The 23,782-nt window shown below is 40.8% G+C and overlaps 1 protein-coding gene across 1 annotated transcript in view; it reads left to right on the top strand.

Moving 5' to 3' along the window:
* The first annotated feature begins 9,479 nt into the window (after positions 1-9,479).
* Positions 9,480-23,782, top strand: part of vegfc (vascular endothelial growth factor c) — a 218,656-nt gene continuing 204,353 nt past the window's right edge. Inside the window, exon 1 of the mRNA XM_043704843.1 lies at positions 9,480-10,411. Coding sequence (XP_043560778.1) covers positions 10,292-10,411 — 120 coding nt within the window. The 5' untranslated portion in view covers positions 9,480-10,291. The remainder of the gene's footprint in view (positions 10,412-23,782) is intronic.

Here is a 23,782-nt window from a genome sequence, read left to right as displayed (position 1 = left end):
CAAACTCTTCACAGTTGCCTGAAGCTGGAATCGAACCTGGGTCCCTGGCGCTGTGAGGCAGCAGTGCTAACCAATGCCTTGTGATAATATTACTAGGACATCATCCCTCCTGTGAATGAGATATGGTTATGAGCATAGTGCATCCCTCATATAAATGGATCCACTTAACATCACTTTTCAGCTCTTCCTCTTTCTTTCATCCAAGTAACCCATCTTTCAGGAGTTCACTCTGGGTAAAATAAAAATAATGTACAATAGCGTAAGGATTCAAAAGAAACAGCTAGGGTACAGTGATTTCAGTACTGCTGTGCTTTTTCCATAAGTTTCTGTGTACTTACAGCTGCTTAGAAAGCATGCTGACAAATTTGACAGGGATGTAATTTACAGAATTGCTGAACTGTGGGAAATGGGATGTTCAGGATGTTCCCATATGAGCGAGGTAGATGCTTCCCACAGAAATCCTGGTGGAAAATGTAACAGACACTAAAAGGAATGGTGGTCTTCTGCAGCAAAACTCCACCTCAGTTTCCAAGATTTCCGCCCGATTGATGTCCAAACACTGGGTGAACAGAGGCAGTAAAATCGAAGCAATGCTTTCAACATTTCACATGGACAAAGGTAACCCCAACTCCAGCCAGTATGCCAATTCCAACAGCTTTGCCTTGCTCACTTTTTGTAAACCTCCCAAGGTCACTTCCTCCGCCCCCAGGAAATACTTAGTAATTGAAAGAGCCATTACTGCACAAGGCACAGCCTGTTCAAACCAACTGAATTCAACGCCTGAAACAAAATACGCTAACAACAACCATCTGCCACCTTTGTATCCAATTTAGAATTATAGATTTCAATCCTGACAACAGCTTCCACTTTGTTATGGACCAGGCCAGACCCCCTCAACATATTTTAAAAAGGTAGCCTAGACCCAAACTTTTTCTTAATTTAAAGGTCGATGTGAAGTACTGTATTCCAGACGAGATGTGACTGGTCAACATCAAGAAAAAACCCAGTTTATTTAAACGCAGTAAATAAATATGAATAAAAGAAAGATTTGAAAAATGTTTTGGAAAACTTAACTGAATAACAGATGCAGTAACTATTATTAATTAACTGTTCCAATACATTAACATCCCATAAACACATCCCTTGGCAAAGAGGCAAATTCAGACACAGATTCTCACATGCAGTTCTCCAGTCCAGGAGGAAAAACATCAAGAGAAATTTCATAGAGTGTAGAAGCCAGGACGCACTCACAGAAGCTTCCAACTCTTTTGAGACCCAATGTTTTCTGATGTTACAGAAAGAAGAAAAACCTAGAAATCTGGATCTGTGAGAGCTGGCCACATCCATTCAGGCTGTTTATAAATCAACTAAAGCCTCATGGGTTGTTTACATAAGTCATTTTTCAGAGGCTAGTTTGACACCTCTGCCTCACAACCTCTCTTTAGAAAAAAAACCAGGACAACATAACTTTTTAAAGTGACAGCGTCATCATAACTGGAATGCAGAAGAATGTGATGTGCACTTATTGGAATAGACAAGGTTCTTAGTGTGGGCTTGACAAAATAAATGTGGAGGGGTTGTTCCCTCTTATGGGACATTCCAGGGCAAAAGATCATTATCTCAAAATAAGGGGTTGCACATTGAACACAGGAATGAGGAAGAATTTCTTTTCTCAGAAGGTAGTGAATCTATAGAATTCTTTACCGCAGAGGTCTGACTCTTAAGCATTATTCGAGGCTGAGATAGTCAGATTTTTAATCAGTAAGGATATTAAATGTTATGGTGTAAAGTGGAGTTGAAAGTTATTAGATCAACGATGATCTCATTGAATGATGGAACAGAGTTGATGGGCGAAATGGCCACTTGCTGCTCCTACATCTTCCCATCTTATGGTTGACTCTGCTTCAAATTACATGTTTGCAATCATAACCCTATTCACAGTTTTCTAATTATTTGTTTTCTTGATTATTAAAGGTCACCAGTTTCCCTTTATGTAAGAGACTCGAAAGAAGGGACATAGTTTAAAAATATGCGTCTCCCATTTAAGAGAAAAATCAGAAGGAAATGCTTTTTTATTTAGTATCTTCCACAGGGTGGTACAGGTCAAGTAATTACGTATTGGATAGATAGATTCTGATCAAAATGGGAGTCAAAGGGTGTCGTAGTTCAGCAGGAGTTAAGGCCAGAATCAGGTTGACATTGATCGTTATTGAATGACAGAACTGGATTGAGGGTCCAAATATCCTACTTCAACTCTTAATTCTTAAATTAGTATGCTTGCATGTAAGTAAGCTCTACACTGATCCATGTATCCGGGCTAGTACTATGTTCTTCCCTTTGCAAGCATTTAGGATATCAGCTAGTATTGAACAAAGCAATGTCATCAGAATTCTGTTGCAGTGACAATTAATGTACAACTACCAGTAACTACAGCACAGAATATACTCAAGGTTAAAATCAGTAGACTTTATCAGGTCTTGAAAATAATATATTAACAATGATATTCTTGTCATTTGTATTAGAAAGGGTAAAATGACAATAGGCAATGAGGAAAAACAACTTAAAGGTTACCAATGCAACCAGAACAGGGGAGTCCAGGTCTACAGGGGTTATGGTTATGTCTTATGCTGCACTGGTGCAACCACTTTTGTATTTATATTGGGCATAAAAAGCACAAAGGCATTTAATGGAATTCTATCATTGCTCACCTAAGTGCAGAGGCAATAAAGAGCAGGCAACAATGTTTTAGTAGCAATGGGTCATGCCTCACAAATCTGGTGAAATTCTTGCAGATGTCATTAAACTCTGTGATGAAGGCAATGTACTGTGTCAAACTTATGTGCTCTTCTGGAAGTCAAAACTTCAAGAGAGTTTAACATTTATGGAACTAATGTAAAATTATCTTAGGCTGAAAACTGGCTTGGCAATGGAAATTGGAAGGTATGATACATGCAAACTGCTTCACTGTGGTTCCATAGATGATCTGTTCTGATTTCCACACTGTTCACCTGAGCATGGAAGAGGGTAGTTTCTCATTTTTGCTGATGACATCAAAATTACAATGCTATAAGACAAATTCTGCAAGATTAAATGAAGCAAATGGCTCTAGATAAACAATTTGATTGCAGATGCTAGTATGGATGTATATACAATGGACATAAGGATAGCAATACATGAAATGCATACAAAGCTAGAGCTCTATTAGGAATTGGTCAACTTCATTCAAGGCTCAGATTAGAGTGGTACTGGAAAATCATAGCAGGTCAGGCAGCATTCGAAGAGCAGGCTCCTCGGATGCTGTCTGACCTGCTGTAATTTTCCACCACCACTCTAATCTTGACTCTGATCTCCAGCATCTGCAGTCCTCATTTTCGCCTAGTTCATTCAAGGCTAGTTTTAACCCATATTCACAACACAAATGGCTACCTGTTTGAAAAAGTATAAAAGGAAAGGTATTATTGCCCATCACACAAAGCTACCAGCAATCCAACTTAAAGGGTCAGGAGCAAATTAAGTCTCATAGCAAGTTATATAAATTCTTCATGTCCCACAACATCAGCTAAATTACAGTTTAACCATCACTTATCAGATGTTATGCTGGTGAGATTGCAAGGCTGGTTTCCTGTGCTAGAAGATCTTGAAAGGTTACATTTTTAGGTGTGCTACTGCTTTCAGTAGAATGACTCCACTGGTGACCAGCTTCAGGACATCATACTTCAGAAGATCCTTGTGGTGAAATTCAGTTCCACTTCGAAGACCCTGCTGCCTTGGATTAAAGCAAAAAGGCAAAACACTTAAGGTAAAAGTGGAAAAACTGCAATTCAAGAAGGCAATTTCTAATCTCTGTAATGTTGCTTTTGCAAATGTACACACAATAAGCCAACTTGCAAAACTTCATTGTTATTTACTTCTAACCCTGTCCCAACATCACATAATGAGGATGCAAAATGTTAATTGTATAAAGCACTTTTTGGAAGCAATATCTTCCAAATGGTGTTTTGCAGGTTGTGACTTCCTGAGATTCCTTGGCTAAATGAACCAACCAATATCCATGATTGCATCCAGATCTGAGAAGAGTTATATTGAATTCAAAGTGTTCACTCCATTTCTCCCTCCACAGATGCTACTGAGCTGCTGGGTTTCTCCAGCACGTTTTGCTTTTATGCAAGTATTGTCACATTTTTCTGTGAAGTATAGCAATTGACAAGGAACGTAACTACTCTGCTGGGACATCTGTTCATGAGATTCAGCAGAGAGAAATTGTCAAAATGCATAACTGCAATGGAAGCTCCATATTGAATTCAAATTACGTGGTGACTTTAATGCCACATTCTCACCTATCTGACAACCAATGGCTCACCCACTTAGTCAAGGATCTACCTACCTCTGCCTCAAAAATATTCAGCGACTTGTCTTCTCCTCCTCTATGGCTCGTAATGCTCTGAAAGGAAATAATCCTAGTTTACATCTTTATGGCAGACCCCTTATTTTCAAAATGATTTTTAAAATTATTTTTCAAACTAAAATTTGGTCAAAGGTGTAGATTTAAAGGAGCAACTTAAAGAACAAGTGATAAAAAAGTGGACAGGTTTAAGAGAGGAACACTTGATCTTATGGCTTTGGCAAGTAAGAATCATAGAATCCCTACAATGTGGAAGCAGGCCATTTAGCCCATCAAGTTTACACTGACCCTCTGAAGAGCATCCCATCCAGAAACATGACCTCTATGCTATCCCTGTAACCCTGCATTTCCCATGGCCAATCCACCTAACCCGCATATCTTTGGACTGTGAGAGGAAATATTAATATGAATAGGGAGGGTTTAGAGGGATATGGGCCAGACAAATGCTGGCAAATAGGATTAGATTAATTTAGGATATCTGGTCGGCATAGATGAGTTGCACCGAAAGGTCTGTTTCTAAGCTATACAGCTCTATGACTCTATAAACCAGAGCACCCAGAGAAAACCCATGCAGACTCAGGGAGAATGTGTGCAAACTCCACATAGACAGTCACCTGAGGGTGGAATCAAACCCCAGTCCCAGGTGCTGTTACAGCAGCAGTGCTAACCACTGAGTCACCATGCAGGTCATAAATAGCGCAATGGAAAAGAGTTGATAATTGCAGGAGTACAGAAACTTTGGAGGTTGAAGAACTGCTGGAGGAAGCTACAAAGATAGGGAAATGAGTATATTAAGGGATTTGAAAGCAAAAGAGAGAATTACAAAGTTAAGGTTTTGTTGGGTTTTCCTTATTCATCCATATATCTAAGAAATGAATCAATTTGATAAAACAGAGTTTCAAATTATTATTGCTCAAACTGCAGTAGTATAAAATATTTAGAAATTTTTTTAAAAGTGCCTAACATTGCTCATTGAGATTCGTGTTGTAATTTCAATTCCAATGAAGGGCTGAAAATCCATCATTAACTCAGCATGACTGATAGTCTTGAAAAATGGAGAGGGTAATTAAATTTCTCATTATGCATTGCTTTGAATGTTGTAAGTATAGAAAAAAAATGATTGAGCATTCTGTGGGACCAGATTATTCACTTCTGCTGTAGTTGTCTGTGCAAATAAAACTCAGCCTTTATTCACTTACTTATCCACTTGTGATTTTATATAATTGGTTATTTCCTACTTTTGTTATTCTTATGAAAATCACTGTGACACACCCTCTACTGTACTTAGGTTTCAGGTGGAGAGGAAAAGAACTGTTGCATTATTGTAGACTGGTGCACCCCTGATTTTAATTGCTCCACAATCATTGCCTTGCAGTTGGGTGGCATGATGGATCAGTGGTTAGCACTGTTGCTTCACAGCCTTGGGTGACTGTGTGAAGTTTGTATGTTCTTCCCGTGTCTGTGTGGGTTTCCTTCCACAGTCCATAGATGTGCAGGTTAGGTAGACTGGCCATGCTAAATTGCCCATCGTAACCAGGGATGTGTAGGCTAGGTGGATAAAACATGGGGAATGCAGGGTTACAGGGATTGGATTTGGAGGGTCAGTGTGGATTCCCTGAATGACCTGCTTCCAAGCTGTAGGGATTCTATTCTATGCCTTCATCGACTTAGGCTCTAAGCATTGCATTTACCTCCCTAAATGTCTCGGCCTTCTGCTCTTCATCGACAATGCTTCTTTTTGGTCAAACTTTTGAATACTTATGCTAATATCTCCATGTATGATTTTCTTTCCTAAAAGTTAAACTTTATTGAGAAACCTTGCTGAAAAAAAGACAGAACATTTGACTCAAGTATTACAGAATTTGACCGAAAATTCAACTTGTCCCAATCCAGCATGTTGTATAATGTCAATAGTCTTAATATTTACTAAATACATTCCACCTTAGGTATACAATGTAAGGCCAAATCTTCTCAACTGCAAATTACAAAAGTGCAATCAATATGAAATTTTTCTCTCTAGATTATGTTTCATTCTGAGGTGCTTTCAATATATTTCCATACATATAGGGGAGGTGATGGTCTAGTTGTATTATCACTGGACTCTTAACTGAGAGACCCAGGTAATGTTCTGGCGACCCAGGTTTGACGATGGCAGATAGCAGATGATGAAATTTGAATTCAAGAGGAACAATCTGGAATTAGGAGTCCCATGATGACCATGACTCCATTGTCAATTGTTGGAAGAGCATACCTGGTTCATTAATGTCTTTTAGGGAAGGAAATTGCCACCCTTACCAAGTTTCACTGATAGTAGAATCACTGCAGTGTGGAAGTAGGCCATTTAACCCATGAATCCACATCGACCCTCTGAACAGTGTCCCAGTCAGACCCACCTCCCTACCCTATCCCTGTAACACTGCATTTCCTATGGCTGCATATCCTTGGACACCATGAGCAATTTAGCATGACTAATCCTAAGGACTAGCCTACATGTGACTCCAGACCCACAGCAATGTGGTTGACCTTAAATGGCCTCTGGGCAATTCAGGATGGGCAATAAATGCTGACCCCCTCATCCTGTAAATGGATAGAAAAAATCCTGAACGTGCACAGAGCCTAAGGGTGTTACCAGCCCTTTCAGTATCCTGTGCCTCATAGATGCTTGGAAATAACCTGAGCCCATTGAACCTGAGATTTACTGTGTCCCTCAGCATGTGCCAGTCTGCAACATTCAGTCAAAGACAACTCTTTTCACTGGAAGACCAGCAAGTTCTGGCAGACCAAAGGTTTTCAGTTCCAAAGAAGAGTCATTTAGACACAAAATGCTGCTTCTCTCTTCACATGAATTGAATTTATTGTCATTGGTACCAAGGCACAGTGAAAAGCTTTGTCTTGTGAGCAATACAGGCAGATCACAGAGTTAAGTAGCCTGGATGAGTAAATAATAGGTAAACAGCAGCAAAAACAGGTACAGGTGAAAGTTCAGAGTTTGTGAGTCCATTCAGTATTCTGACAACAGTAGGGTAGAATCTGGTTTGAAACATTGCCAGGATAGGATGGATCTTTGAGAATGCTGGCAGCTTTTACTAGACTGCGGGTCTAGTTGATGGATTCTATAGACAAGCTGCATTTCTCTAGCACTTTCTGTTTTAACTAGCATCTTTAACCGTGATGTCCTCCAAGTGTAGCTGATTTGCATTGCTGGGAACAGCCTATAGACACAGGATCCTGAATCACACAGCTACTTGGAACAAGACTGGACAGATTTCTCCAGGGTGCGGTCTAAGGACAGAGTTGGCGAGATTTGCACCATTAGCCCATCTTATCCTCATTCGGTGGGCACTGCTGCAATAGAAATCCCAATAATAAATAATAAAATGATGATACATTAATTCAAGGCATCTAAGACATGAAATAAATATTTTTCTAATGAATGAACACAGAAATGCTATAATGAAACATAATAACTGATTGTATGCAGATTAATTTCATTCTGTAGGGTAACAACTGGAATATACTGAAGAGATGCATCTATTTTACTGATTTCAGGCTAGTCCCAATTCAATCCAGATGATTTTTGCACGAAATGATTCCAAAATGTGCAACAGACAACCACAACAGATTCAGGTATAAAAACACAAAACGAAGTTAACATTTTGAATTCAAAATGAATTCTTCAGAACTGAAAGGAGTTTGAAAATGAGGGTTTTAAAAGTGTTAACAACGGGATGTAGCCGATTGAAACAGATGATGAGGGTGCAAAAGGCAAAGAGGTTGCTAAACATAGTAAAGGAGGGATAAGGTGCAGAATAGGTGTTAATAGTGGATATGAACAGTCAAGAAAAGTCAACTCCTCTGAATTAACCCATGCCAACATGTGTGTGTGTGTGTGTGCGTGCATGGCGTGTGGGGGTGGGGTTGGGCCAGCATTTATTGCCTATCCCTAGTTGCCCTTGAGAAGGTGGTGGTGAGCTGCCTTCTCAAATCACTGCAGTCCACTTATTGCGGGTTCACCCACAATACACTGAGGGAGGGAATTCCAAGATTTTGATCCAGTCAAAAGTTCCAAGTCAGGGTGGTGAGTGGCTTCGAGGGGAACTTGCAGGTGGTGGTGTTCCCAAGTGTCTGCTGTCCTTGTCCTGCTAGGTCATGGTTTGGAGGGTGCTGCCTGAGGATCTTTGGTGAATTTCTGCAGTGCATCTTGTAGGAAGCACACTGCTGCTGCTGAGCATCAGTGATAGAGAGAGTGGATGCTTGTGGATGTGGTGCAAATCAAGCAAGCTGCTTTGTCTTGGATGGTGTCAAGCTTCTTGAGTGTTGTTGGAGCGGCACCCATCCAGGCAAGTGGAGAGTATTCCATCACACCCTGACTTGTGCCTTGTAGATGGCGGACAGGCTTTGGGGAGTAAGGTGAGTTACTTGCTCCAGTATTGAACAGTAAGTCACTCATTACTTTTTATTTTGAAAGGTTAGCGCTTTCTGATGATTTCAACAAGTAGCCACAATTTGAAAAGGAAATAAAAAGTTGGTGTCATTAAAACTGATCAATGATGTTTTCCAATTGTTGTAAACTCCTAACCGATGTAAAACTGTCAGATTCTCTAGGTGATGTTTTAATGTTCTTTCAGTCTTACTGACGGAAGCGTGATCCACTGGATCCCAGTCAGCATTTCGAGGCAATGGGACAATAAATCTTGTGCTCCTCCCACATCTAAATTATTCCTTAAATAAAAAGAATGGCTCAGTTGGCTTATACTTACTAACTGTTTGAAGTGGTGTTTTCTCGCCCTATACTGCAGAGCCTTACTGATTGGGCCCTTCAGTGTCGGAGAAACCCTCCCTGACTCGAAATGTTTTTCAAACAGTCGTAAAACATCCCAGAGAGCGATGGTGGAAGATACAGTTCCACCCGCAACTCCTGACCTGCTGCTTATTTCATCACTTCTGCTGGGATCTTGCTGTGCACAAATGCATGCGCCCCCCCAGTCATCCCTCACCATCCTTCCCCTCTTCCCACATGAGAGCATTTCCACGGAAGTCTCCGGCGCCTGTAAATAAAATCTCGAGACAACGGTGAAGGGCACTATACAAATGCAGGTCCTCGATGTTATTGAAGTGAACCTGTTTCGGATTGAGTTGTAAACCGGACCCGCCTTGGTCCCCGGGATATGGGGATTTGTCAGTAAGCCTTAACAATGCATACAGCCAAGGAGGGTGAAAGACTGATCGCGGTTAGGCTGAGAGAGAGAGCTGTCAGAGTGAAAAAAGGCAGAGCCAGGCTTGTACATTTTATTTTTGTAGCCACGTGGGGATTGTCAGACCCATTTCCTTGTGTAGAGCTTAAAATGTGCACGTGTCTCCCCCCAACCCCCCGCCTCTGGTATTCCTTGCCAAACTTCTTAATATAAATAGAGTAAGCGAGAGATCAGATCCAACTTAGTCTGTGTGGGGAAGAGAGCTGCTCTGAAAGGTTTGAGGGGAACTCCGAGCTGTCGGCGTATTAAACATGCCCAACCTCCCTCCTTGGCTGTCTCTCATCCACCAGCCAGAAGGATTCTTTCACCGGATCGTCAGAGTGAAAGCTCCGCTTATTCAGGCAACACGTGGATAAACTTTACTCCCCCACCGCCTTTACAAAGAAGTGTCACTTATTCCGCTGAAATTAACGACCCAGAAAGCGCCACCGTCCAAGAGAATATCACGTTTCGTGCCATTTTAAATCCCTCAGTCCCTTTTTTTTTGTTGTTTACTCCCCCCCCCCCCTTTCTCCCGCCCTTTCTTTCCCCTTCCACCTTGATCCCTAAAGGAAAAGGCAAGAGATCCGAGGATTATTTTTGTTTTAATTATTGCACCGGCCGACGTCGCCTTCTGTTGTATCCCGGCTCAAAGATGCTGCTGGTTTCTGAGCTCGCTCTCTTTCTGATTTACACGGCGTTGTTGCAAAGGGACTCCGCTTACGAATCTAGCCAAGACTATTACGATGACTATCAGGAGCTGGGAGAACCGAAGGTAAGGGAGGGATTTAAAACAAAATGTTCACTCCAGTCCCCTGGGCTGTCTTAATCTGTTGTTGCTGTCTGGCTACTGTATCACTGTTCAATGAAGGAATCACCTTCACTTTCTGACTAGCGCTACAGGATTTCGACGACACAAGCAGCAGGGAATCTGAGGGCGAGGAAATTTAAAAGTGTGATGATTGCCGAGCTTTTTCTAACCTCTGTAGATTTTTCATACATCTTCAGTCACAATCTGACACTTATGCAACTTTTTAACATAGATGCAATTTTTGTTGTACTTGTAACTTTGTGATAACAAAATAGTTTTCCTGTATACTTTTATATATATTTTAGTAAACATCGAACGCTTGTGAAACTTTATATATATGCAACATTATTTTGCATATCTTTTCATACATCACATGAATTTTCAATGCATGCATATACTCTTAATGCATATTTTCTGAGCCATATATACTTCCAACACATAACTTTGGATGACATTCTGCATACATATTCATATGAAATAGTTAGCATTTGTAGAATCTGAGAATTTGCCTCCCTCTGAAATAGAGTGGTGAGCTGTTCACAGGAGATAGGGTCGCTGGAAGATTTGCTTTGGGTGTTAACTGAACTTTCGTTGGACTTTCTCTGCGACCTTCCGCCGGCTCTTTGTAGGTCAAAACACCTCCCCGCACAGTCTGGCCAACAGTTTCAGCGTGGATGAGAGGGAGAAGGTGAAAAAGGATCCCAGTCGGCTAACAGACGGGGGCGTGGGTCCAAGAGCTCTCTGTAGTAGAATGAAGTTCGCTGAGAAATTTAGGAAGCAGCATACTAAAAGTGCACAGAGAACCTCTCTCTCCTTCAACTCGTCTGCAGTAACATGGTCCGTCCCTTCACTTTCTGTTAACAATGAAATGCCAGGTTTACCACAAGGTAGATCTGCAACAGTGAGAGATACAAGTTTGTGAGAGATAGAATGTCAGACACCGGGATTTGTAAATCAAAGGCTCCTTCCTGATCCTTTGAGAGAACAGTGACGTTTTGTTAAAAGAAAACACAGTAATTTATGTGTGTGAGAGTGCGTGTGAGAGAGAGAGAGTGTGTATGAGAGAGAGTGTGTGAGTGTATGTGTGGAGGTGGGGCAGAGGACAGCAGTAAAGAAGAAGGGGTTGAGGAATGTAACGCAATGAGAAACCCACTCTCTCCAGAGATTTGTAGAAATCTACTCATTGCTGCTGTGAAAGGAGAGAGTCAGAGGGGAAATAGCAAGGGTAACCTTGCAAGTTCGAGAGAGTCTGAGGATATTGAAAATTCCTGATGAAGGTGTATAGATGTCAATGAATTTTAAGGGATAGAGTCATAGCTATAGAGTCAGAGAGATGTACAGCACGGAAACAGACTCTTCGGTCCAACTTGTCCACACCAACCAGATATCCTAACCCAATAGAGTCTCACCTGCCAGCACTCCCCGGCCCACATCCCTTCAAACCCTTCCTGTTCATATACCCATCCAGATGCCTTTTAAATGTTGCAATTGTACCAGCCTCCACCACTTCTTCGAGCAGCTCATTCCATACATGTACCACCATCTGTATGAAAATGTTGCCCCTAGGTCCCTTTTATATATTTCTCCTCTCACCCTAAATCTACGCCCTCTCGTTCTGGACTCCCCCACCCCAAGGAAGAGACTTTGTCTATTTATCCTATTCATGCTCCTCATGATTTTATAAACCACTATAAGGTCACCGCTCAGCCTCCGATGCTCCAGGGAAAACAGCCCCAGCCTATTCAACTCTCCCTGTAGTTCAAATTTTCCAACCCTGGCAACATCCTTGTGAATCTTTTCTGAATCCTTTCAAGTTTCACAACATCTTTCCGATAGGAAGGAGACCAGAATTGCACGCAATATTCCAACAGTGGCCTAATCAATGTCCTGCACAGCCGCAACATGACCTCCCAACTCCTGTACTCAATACTCTGACCAATAAAGGAAAGCATACCAAACGCCTTCTTTACTATCCTATCTACCTGCGACTCCACTTTCAAGGAGCTATGAACCTGCACTCCAAAGTCTCTTTGTTCAGCAACACTCCCCAGGATCTTACCGTTAAGTGTATAAGTCCTGCTAAGGTTTGCTTTCCCAAAATGCAGCACCTCGCATTTATCTAAATTAAATGCCATCTACCACTTCTCAGCCCATTGGCCCATCTGATCAAAATCCTGTTGTAATCTGAGGTAACCCTCTTCGCTGTCCACTACACCTCCAATTTTGGTGTCATCTGCAAACTTACTAACTATACCTCTTATGGTCACATCCAAATCATTTATGTAAATGATGAAAAGTAGTGAACCCAGCACCAATCCTTGTGGCACTCCACTGGTCACAGGCCTCCAGTCTGAAAAAACCCCTCCACCACCACCCTCTGTCTTTTACCTTTGTGCCAGTACTGTATCCCTGTATTCCATGAGACCTAACCTTGCTTACCAGTCTCCCACGGGGAACCTTGTCGAATACCTTACTGAAATCTATATAGATCACATCCACTGCTCTGCCCTTATCAATCCTCTTTGTTACTGATAGAGGAGAGGGGAGTGAGGACTTTGTATATATAAACTACACAGATTCATAGAAGATGACGGTCACACATCGGGGGATGTAGGAGGGAGGGAGAAAGGACAGAAGTGGACACAAGAAAGAGAATCTGCTCTACTGCTTAAAGGAATTGAGAATGAATGTAAGCAGAGGACAGCTATTTATTGACAGATAGGGCATACAGGAAGACAGGGAAAAAGAGGGCATAAAGAGAAGACAAGAGGAGGAAAGGCATATCTATAAATTCAGCAGCCAGCAAATAGAGTGAGATAGCGTCCAGATACACACGCACAGAGATTCCACACAGGGAATTCTTGCGCCTAGGTGAATCTGTTTTCCTCACTGTCTCACACAAACACAGAATCTGAGAGAAACACACATGCACAGGTATATAAAGTTAGTGACCAACAAATACATTTCAATTGCATATGTACAGGCAAGCAATTAAAAAATGACAGAGAGAGAGAGCAGAAAGAAAATGACACAAGACTTCAAACGCCCCACTCAAAGGCAGTGAGATGCACACAGCACAATCAGACTTGTCAAAGTTGCTTAACTATATGGATCTTTCTCAATTGGAAGGAGGGGTGGTACACCTTCGTGTGAAGGAAGTGAACCCTTTCTCTATCAGGTGCTGATTCCCAGTAAAAAAATGTAAGAGAAGTGTTTTGAGTTCATGAATCTCTGTTTGAGGTGCATTCTGAGAGAAAATACTAACATTTCCGAAGGAGATACCGAGACACAATCCTACATCTTACACATATCTGCAGGGACAAAGAGAGAGAGAGAAAGAGAATGAGATGCAATTGAGACACTATGGTAAACACAAGCAGTCAGAGAAATTGACTGAGTTGGTGATGGACACTGAATGCGTAAGAAATAGGTAAATGAAAACGGGTTTTAACGACCTAATTACACGTTTAGAAAATCTAGGAGGAACTGAAGATATGATTCTGCTGTTTTGAAAGGTAAAAGGATTTCCCTCTCTCCTGTCAGAGCTGGAGGGCGCTATCACTCACTGAATGGGGCTACTGTAATTTTAGTCAGATCCTCTGCTGAGCTGATTATAACATTATGTGAAGTTTTTTGAAAACCTTGTGGATCACAGATGGTGTGTTCATGGCATTTTGCAGGGTATGTTCCAACTAAAAGCAGTTGTCAACAGTGCTGCCAAAGTCTTAACCTCTCCCTGCTGCCAGCTACACAACGTATTTTCCCAGCAATTGTCTGTCCTCCTCCAAACTTTCCTCTTGCCCGTCCTACTTAGTCCATTTTTCAGTCTCAACTTCCTTATCTTTTCCAGCTTTTCATCCTCCTTTCTCCTCTGTTCCATTATTACTTGCAAGAAATCTAAATTCCACTGTGAAATGTTGAGAATAGCTTGGGAGAAGGATTTCAGGAGGGTCTATTCCCTTTAAAGTGAGCATGGTTATATTATGTGCAAGAGGTGTGGCGAAATAATTTGATGAAATTCACACCTTTTGGTTGTGTGCCTAAACAAATGAGAAAGGGTTTGCCAAATGATAATTGCACTCTTGCCAAAAATCTATAAGTTAACCATAAAAGATCAACAAATGTCTCGGTGTGTTATAAACGCTAGAATGCAGCATTCAGACTGAATGATAAAGCACCTGCTACACTATGGAGCGCTAACATTTGTCCCACTTCTAATCTCATAAATTAACCACCAATAAGGTACTTGCCAGTTTTTCTTTTCTCTCATAATTTTAAGGATCTAGCTGCGTTTACATTTGCTGCTGTGTTTCACTATAACTCACCAATGGTATTCCTTTGGAGTGTCACTGCATATTTACGAAATTTCTATTTTCCTGTTTTTCCTTCCTTCTTACTTTATTACACAACATTGCAGTTTTGTATCCCGTCAAACCTGTGACAGCATCATACTGCAGTCTTGTCACAGGAAGCAATGCTTTTTGACTGCAGATTGATAACTGAAACAGGCCTATCAAGTTTAGCACTTTAAACATCCTCAGCCATTGTGAATAATACCAAAATGCCAAATGAAGCTGGTTACATGTGGATATTGTGATTTGAAAATCATTTGGCACAGCATAATTACATGGTTCCTATTGCAGAGCAATAAGACCAACCAATATTACTGAAGCATTTGTGAACTGTGCACCATAAGAGCAGCCAAAGAAGAGAATTACTCTCAAAGGGGTTGATGTCTGCCAAGCTGACAGAAAGCTATTTTTACAAACCTATAATTATATTGTCCAAGGCAATTGTGACTATCATGACAATAGCTGCTGTGGCTTCCATTGCTTCTCGACCACTGGTGATAGCAGCCTGGGGGAGCTAACATTATCTTATCACATACTGCAATGTGCAAATTTATCTTTTTACTTCAAAAAAATGCCAAGTTCCTTGACGTGAAGCAAGATAAGGAGCTCAGAGACCACAAATAACTTTGCTGTTGGTTTATATAAGCATTCCTAATTTTGGGCAGCGAAAGATATTGTTAATGCCTTAATAGTTAGCTCAGAAATTGCCAAAAGGATCACGGGGAATAAATGGTGGGTACCATTATTTGTGTATTAAAATAAACCCATTAACTCGATTCGAGTTAAAGAAGTTCCAATTCTCCTGGATGGTCATCTTTTAAGAAAATATCAAAGAACTGTGAGTGCAGTTTTTCCAGCAATTTCTGTTTCTGTTTTTCGCTTTAAGCTTCATCTAGACTCAAATAACTGCTTTCTCACTGTGAGATTAGTCATTGTGTGCCCCAAAATTGCTGGAGTGACACCATTAACATGTATGAATCTTATCTCAGTGATTTAGGGCTGGTATTTTATTTTGCAATTATGTGATTTATGATCTTGACATGAGAATGAACAGCATAGGCACAGAAATTTAAAATGGAAATGTGGGAGTCTCTCTCTCCCCAGAGTAGTAAATACTTCAGAAAGATTGTGAAGTTTGATTTTTTAAAATGTTTCCTCTCTGTCTTTTTTTCTCTCATTCTTAAGCCTCGTTCTTCCTTCCTCTCGCCTTATTATTCTTTCTGAATTGGAATTATCATCTTTCAGTGTGTTCCTTACTCTGTCCTTCTATTTCAGTGGTTACAGAGATAGACTTGATGTTGAAGAGGTCCTTACTACTCTGATAACCTCCTTATCAACTCTCACTTATCACACTTACTACACTTTTGCAGTGCAGAAATAAATAATCTGATGGGTACATTAACAAATCCAGCTGCATCAGCAACATCAAGGCCAATATAAAACATCAATTTCAGTTTTAATGTTTTTTTATAGCATTAGGAATTCAGTGAATGCAATTTTCAAAATTGAATGTATTGTTAAAAGTGATATTACCCAGAGTGGGTTTGGTGATAAATTTACTTTGATAGCCTATATAACAGCATCACCTTCTTTATTGCACATGGAAAATCATCATGCTGGAAAACAATGTGGTAGTACAGTGGCTCAGTGATTAGCATTGCTGCCTCACAGCGCCAGAGACTCAGGTTTGACTCCAGCCTTAGCCGGCTGTGTGGAGTTTGTACATTCTCTCTGGAGTCTGCATGGGTTTCCTCCCACAGCCCAACGCTTTTTGGGTTGGATGAACTGGCCGTACTAAATTGCCCATAGTGTCCAGGAATGTGTGGGCTAGGTGGATTAGCCATGGGATTATGCAGGATTGTAGGGATGGGGTTGGAGGAATACATCTGGGTGGGATGTTGTTCGGAGGGTCAGTATGGACTTGATGGGCCAAATGGCCTGTTTCCCTACTTTAGGGATTCTATGATGTACTATAACTGGAATTAGTGACACGCCTTACTATTAATGTGAGGGAAGATTAATGATTGATAAATTATGTGCTGAAGTCATGTACATGGAATAGTTCTGACTTGTTTTCATGTCATGCTATGAAAACTGTTCTGTTTTGCTGTTGATTAATCACTTTACAACATGGAATAGAAACAATCCACATAAATTGCTCAATATTAAGGAATGTTAATATTGCAGGAATGAGTGCAACCTTCCCTATCAGCAGCGAAAGAATGATGTGATGAAGCCCATCGATATCTGGAGTAAATATCTTTGGGCAGCATATTGGTCAGTGATGTAAACGGAATATATGAAAAGTTGGACTCCTTGTGCCAGAAATTGTCCTGAAATTTCCTGCGCATGTCAATTTGGAAGAGACCAGGAGAAGTAAATCGAAAATTAAAAAAAACACAGCTTTACTACTTCAGTAAAGCGTTTGACAAGGTTCCCCATGGGAGACTGGTTAGCAAGGTTAGATCTCACGGAATACAGGGAGAACTAGCCATTTGGATACAGAATTGGCTCAAAGGTAGAAGACAGAGGGTGGTGTTGGAGGGGTTTTTCAGACTAGAGGCCTGTGACCAGTGGAGTGCCACTAGGATTGGTGCTGTGCCCTCTACTTTTTGTTATTTACATAAATGACTTGGATGTCAGCATAAGAGGTACAGTTAGTAAGTTTGCAGATGACACCAAAATTGGAGGTATCGTGGACAGCGAGCGTTTGGTATGCTTTCCCTTATTGGTCAGAGTATTGAGTACAGGAGTTGGGAAGTCATGTTGCGGCTGTACAGGACATTGGTTAGGCCACTGTTGGAATATTGCGTGCAATTCTGGTCTTCTTCCTATCGGAAAGATGTTGTGAAACTTGAAAGGGTTCAGAAAAGATTCACAAAGATATTGCCAGGGTTGGAAAATTTGAGCTATAGGGAGAGGCTGAACAGGCTGGGGCTGTTTTCCCTGGAGCGTCGGAGGTTGAGGCGTGACCTTATAGAGGTTTACAAAATCACGAGGGGCACGGATAGGATAAATAGACAAAGTCTTTTCCCTGGAGTGGGGGAGTCCAGAATAGAGGGCATAGGTTTAGAGTGAGAGGGGATAGATATAAAAGAGACGTAAGAGGTAACATTTTCACGCAGATGGTGGTACGTGTATGGAATGAGCTGGCAGAGGAAGTGGTGGAGTCTGGTACAATTTCAACATTTAAAAGGCTTTTGGATGGGTATATGAATAGGAAGGGTTTGGAGGGATATGGGTCAGGTGCTGTCAGGTGGGACAAGATTGGGCTGGGATACCTGGTCGGCATGGACGGGTTGGACCAAAGTGTCTGTTTCCATGCTGTACATCTCTATGACTCTATGACTCTAAGTCATCTCAAAGGTAAGAATTTACTTAAGTGAGACTTCAGAGGATGGGTAGTCCTCTGTGTGTTACATTCTATCCCCAACTCAATTGTTATGACAAAACATCTCAATCCAAATGTACATTCCAATAATGGCAACAGTCTCACCTGTTCAGCATATATTTTGTAAAAGATGTGGGACCAAACTTATGATCAGACATTCAAATCTGTGCAAATTATTATGTCCAAGTTTAATACCAAACAGGATTTCAAAAAATTTGGATTTAGAAGTTAGCTATAACTCTGAAGCATCAGGGACGCTTTTTCTGTAACCTACCAGGCAGAAAATCCACAATCTAATGGAATGTCAGTTTTACACCCAGTCTAATATTACTATCATCCATTTGAGAGTAAAATTCACAGGGAGTATAAATAATGTTTCTCCTGATCGGTTTCCTGACAAGTGGGTTCCGTTAATGTTGGGATTTTATAAATGATCAAACACTGAGAAGTAAGGATAATATAATTCTGCTGAGTAATCCAGTTATGAGGAAAAGCCATCAATCCACTGTATCAGTAGTAACTTGTGTTTCTCTATACCTGCTGGGTGTTTCTATCATTTTTGATTTTGTCTCAGATTTAAACTTCTTAAGAAATTTTTTTGTTTGTAAGAATAATATTGTTCTTTCCATCAGACCTGGAAATACAGCAGCCTGCTAATTTGGGTTGAGCTCTGAGGATCAAGTATCATATTCAATAGCTGTGCAGGCATTCATTCAGCACTCTGCTATGACATCTGTGTCAAGCAATCTTTTAATTGTGCTATTGCAGCTTAAAAACCTTGCTGATAGTTGCTGCATAATTAGTATGATGGCACAAAGTGATGCACACAATATCTGTGGAATGCATGAATACTTTTGATGAAATAAATATGAGCAAGCCAATAAAAAATATTTAAGATGTCCATTGTGTCATCTAAGAAATTCTGAATTGAGCACCTGGATAATGAACTGATTGATTCCCAAGTGAATCAAAGGTATTGCCTTATAAAGTTAATGGTAGGACCCTGGGGAATGTTGCTGAACAAAGAGTTTTATAGATGCAGGTTCATAAATCTTTGAAAGTGGAGGTGAAGTAGGTATTTAGCATGCTTGTCTTCATTGGTCAGAACATTGAGTACAGGAGTTGGAAGGCATGTTGAGGCTGTACAAGACATTAGTGAGGCCACTTTTGGAATATTTTGTACTATTTTGGTCACCCTTCTAAAAGAAGGATGTTGTTAAAATTGAGCAGGTACAGAAAAGATTTACAAACATGTTGTCAGCAGTTGAGAGTTTGAGTGATAGGGAGAGGTTGAAAAGGCTGGGACCTTCTTCCATGGAGCATCAGAGGCTGAGTAGTGACCTTATAGAAGTTTATAAAATCATAAGGGGCATGGTTAGGATGAAAAGCTAAGGTATTTTTCCTAGGGTAGTGGAGTCCACAGCTAGAGGGCATAAGTTTAAGGTAAGAGGGGAAGATGTAAAAAGGACGTGAGGGGTAACTTTTTCAAACAGAGGGTGGTGCGTGCATGGAATGAGCTGCCAGAGGAAGTGTTGGAGGCTGGTACAATTATAGCATTTAAAAATACTGGATAGGAATATCAATAGGAAGAGTTTAGAGGGATGTGAGCCAAATTCTGGCAAATGGAACTAGATCAAATTGGGATGCCTAGTCTGCACTGATGCGTTGACTGTTTCTGTGCTGTATGAATCGATGACTGTATGACTCTATAACTTCACATTGCATATATCAAAATTTGTTTAAGTTTGAGGTAGATTTTGTGAAATTACAAGTACAAATATCGGTAGTTCCTTTTTAACAAAAGTATTGTTCAAATTCAAATGAATATTAGTGAGTTATTCTTCAGATTCTGTATAAGCATTAATTTGCAACTGCAGCCCTAGTTCTGCTGTTAATAGTCAAGTAAAATTGATCAGAATAATTTAGCTACTGTGTTGGAGCTCCTTCCCAAACAAGGGATTCAGTTTTGATCCATTCATTGAGGCATTTATACTGATCAACCGTTATTGTGTTGATGAGTGCTCATTGTGAGGGCAGGCTGCTGTTAATTACCTCTTTTATGAACAGCAGGATCAGATCACCTACAACATAGCAAATTGTTGGGCTGCGTAGCATCTTCTCATGTTGTAGCCATTGACCCTAATTAGCGGATGACCCTTGACCGCCGTTAGTATCGGAGATAATGGCTGTCTTACATAATCTCTGAAATGTGTCATGATTATTTACCAGCCTGGTTTTAGTAACAATGTTCCTGACTTAATCCGTTTGTCCAAATTAACCCATTTGAGTTGGTGCTGTGTCCAAGCGTGCATTCACATCCCTGAATTAGCAGCAGTGCAAAGCCAGAAACATTTTTCACCATTTAAAGACAATATTTAGCCCTCAATAAACATTACTGGAATTGATCATATGGTTGTTATCACAGTGCTGTTTGCTGTGCACAAACTGGATGACATGTTTACTTTATTAAAGTTTAAACTTAAATGGTTGCAAAATGCTTTGGGGGATGTTCTGAGGTCAGTAGAGGTGTTATACAAATGCAAGCCTTTTTTCCCCCTTAAATATTTTGTTAGCCTAACCCCAACAGTTGGAGTCAGCATTAAAAAGTAATTGCAGGGAGAGAGAAAGTTATAAGTTGCGCATTGTGCCCATCTGTCCAGTGGGCTGTTCAGCTTATCTAAAGTACTGGTGGCCCTGATTACTGTCAGGGAAAAAGCACATTACAAGCCTTTCAGTGTGTTATATGTAATTTTAAATCCATTAAGTGAAAACTTGTGTGTGCATTTGCCTTAATTGGATCACTTCACTGGCAAGCAAGCTACAAAATAAATCTAGTGTTCAACAGTAATGTTCCGACATTGAGAGCGTAATAATTTTGGAGGCCATTTATAAATCAAAATGACTGTTTGAGTTGTGCATGACAGTGTCTCTGGGTAGCAGCCTGGACTTGCAAGCATCAAATTTTCATGTTTTATCTGCACAGGAAATTGTTTAAAGCAGCTTCTGGCTGAAGTATTGCAGATTGTAGGAAGATAAGAAGAGGAGAAGGCCACTTAATGTTCCTGGAGCCTGCCTAGTCATTTATTCAGATCATGCCTGATCTCAAATTCATCTCCAAGTCTTGATTTCTTAATACCTCAATATCTTTACAGTCAAACGTCTGTCAACCTCCTCCTTGATGTTTTCATTTGATCAATAACTTCAATAGACTTCAAAACCAGAAACAGCTAGAGAAACTCGGCAGGTCTGGCAGCGTCTGTGGAGAGAAAGCAGAGTTAATGTTTTGGGTCCAGTGACCCTTCTTCAGAACTGATTTTAGCCAGGAAAAATTGGTATATATGCTGAAGATGGGGTGGGGTGGGGGGGGGGGGGGGGTTGGGGGGAAGGAGAAGAATAAACAACAGGGGGAGATGGAGCCTAGAGAGACAGAGAGAAAACATAGTTGGGCAGACAAAGGTCAGCCGAGCAGAAACAATAGTTGCTAATAAGTGCCATTAGTGGCTGACGGTGGGTTGGTTGTGACAGCAGCCAATGTGATGTCAAGACCTGGTGTGTAGAGGTTGGGGTAAGGACATGGGGGAAGGTGCTCAGACCCTAAAATTATTGAACTCAATATTGAGTCCTGAAGGAAGCAGAATCTCTAATAGGCTATCTCATGAGAGAGTCCAAGATTCCCACCACTCCCTGATTCAACCTGGTTCACTCCTCCATCACTCCTAAGACTTCATCACCACAAAACACCTTGCCATGCAAATGCAGAAGGCGTAATACTTGCCATTTACCTCTCTACTCGCTGTCTAAGATCCCAAACACACCTTTCAGGTGAAGCAGCATTTTCTTGGGACTTCTTTTAATCTGGTCTGTTGCATTAACTGCTCACAATGTGGTGTCCTTTGCATTGTATGAGACCAAACATAGACTGTGTGACCACTTTAAAAATGACCCCGAACTTTCAGTCACTTGCCATTTCAATAAGCCATCTTGCTGCCATACTAACGTTCCTGTCCTAGGCCAGCTGCAAACTACCATTGAAGCTTAACACAATCTGGTGGAACAGTACCTCATTTTCCACTTGGGTACCTCATAGCCTTCAATGTTGTGTTCAATATCTGTAGAGCATGTACATTGCCTTCTATTTTGATTACACTGCCCCCAGCAGATCCTGTGTCTTGTTTTTGTCTTGTTGGCTTTGCTTGCAAAAGATTTGATCCATTTTTTTCTATTTATCCAGCATCTCTGTCACTCCTTTACAGCCATTAGGATTTGGTCTTTTGCTCTGGACACCCCTCTCTATCTGTGCCACTTGTTCCTCTTCGTCCTCTTCTCATCAGCAACATAAAGAAACAAAATTTTCCAACCTCCTCCAATTACGAAGAAGAGTAATTGGTTTTGGAATGTAACTCTGTTTCTTTCTCCACAGACACTGCCAGACTTGCTGAGTTGCTCCAGCATTTTCTGTTTTATTGACAGGAGGAGGGTGTCGCTTTGATCTTTTCGTTTAGTATTGTTTGTCGCCTTGAATCCATGACAGTGCTTTCATCTTGTGGCTCCTTTTCAGCACTCCCAAACTTTGCATGGCACACCAAATGCTTTTAAAATAATCAGCATTGATATTGCAACAAATAATGTTTATTTCAAACTGAAATATACATTATTTGTTGCAAGTTTCATAAGAAATGGTAGACTACTTTTTGACCAGAATTTCAATGTGAAATATGAGGCTGTTTCAATAAACATCACCATTTAATGTTTGGTTCAAAGCTGAAAAGAATGACATACTCTGCAAACATAATCCCTTCTGATTCTTGTGAGATGACAGGGTAGAAAAATCAAGTTCATAACGGTGGGTGGTAGAAAATGGTAGCTGGACAATTATTGCTTGATTTGAGATAAAAGGATTTTCTTTTCCCATTTGCAGCTAGAATTGATTCAATAGAATCTATCTGAATTTGAGATCAAGGTTGCAGCCATTCCTGAGATCTTGTCTTTCAAAGAGAAACTCACAGTTAATTCTTGAAAGATGCTGCATATTGATTTTCAATCTGACAGGACATTCGTGTTTTTGAGAGAGTCCAGCGAAGGTTCGTCAGACTGTGATAGCAGGACTGATGTCTGAGGAAAGATTGGATCGATTGGGCTCGGATATGCTGGAATTTAGAAACATAGAAACATAAAATCCTGATCGGACTGGACAGGCTAGATATGGGAAGAACATTCCTGATGTTGGGGAAGTCCAGAACTGGAGCTCACAGTCTAAGAATAAGGGGTAAGGTATTCAGGATTGAGATGAGGAAGAATTTCTTCACTCAGAGTTGTGAACCTGTACAGTTCTCTCCCACAGGAAGCTGTTGGGGCCAGTTCATTAGTTATATTCAAGAGGGACCCAGATGTGGCCCTTGTGGCGAAAGGGATCAAGGGGTGTGGAGAGAGAGCGGGAGTGGGATACCGAGATTGCATAATCAGCCACGATTTTATTACATGGTGGTGCAGGCTTGAATAGCCAACTGGCCTACTCCTGCACCTATTTTCTATGTTTCTATAAATCCCAGATGATTTGAAATAATACCTGAGCTTATCTTGAAGTGAGCTTAA

Source organism: Chiloscyllium plagiosum, chromosome 2 (genome assembly GCF_004010195.1).
Source record: "Chiloscyllium plagiosum isolate BGI_BamShark_2017 chromosome 2, ASM401019v2, whole genome shotgun sequence".
NCBI classification, from domain to species: domain Eukaryota; kingdom Metazoa; phylum Chordata; class Chondrichthyes; order Orectolobiformes; family Hemiscylliidae; genus Chiloscyllium; species Chiloscyllium plagiosum.
This window is presented reverse-complemented; position numbering and strand designations above follow the sequence as displayed.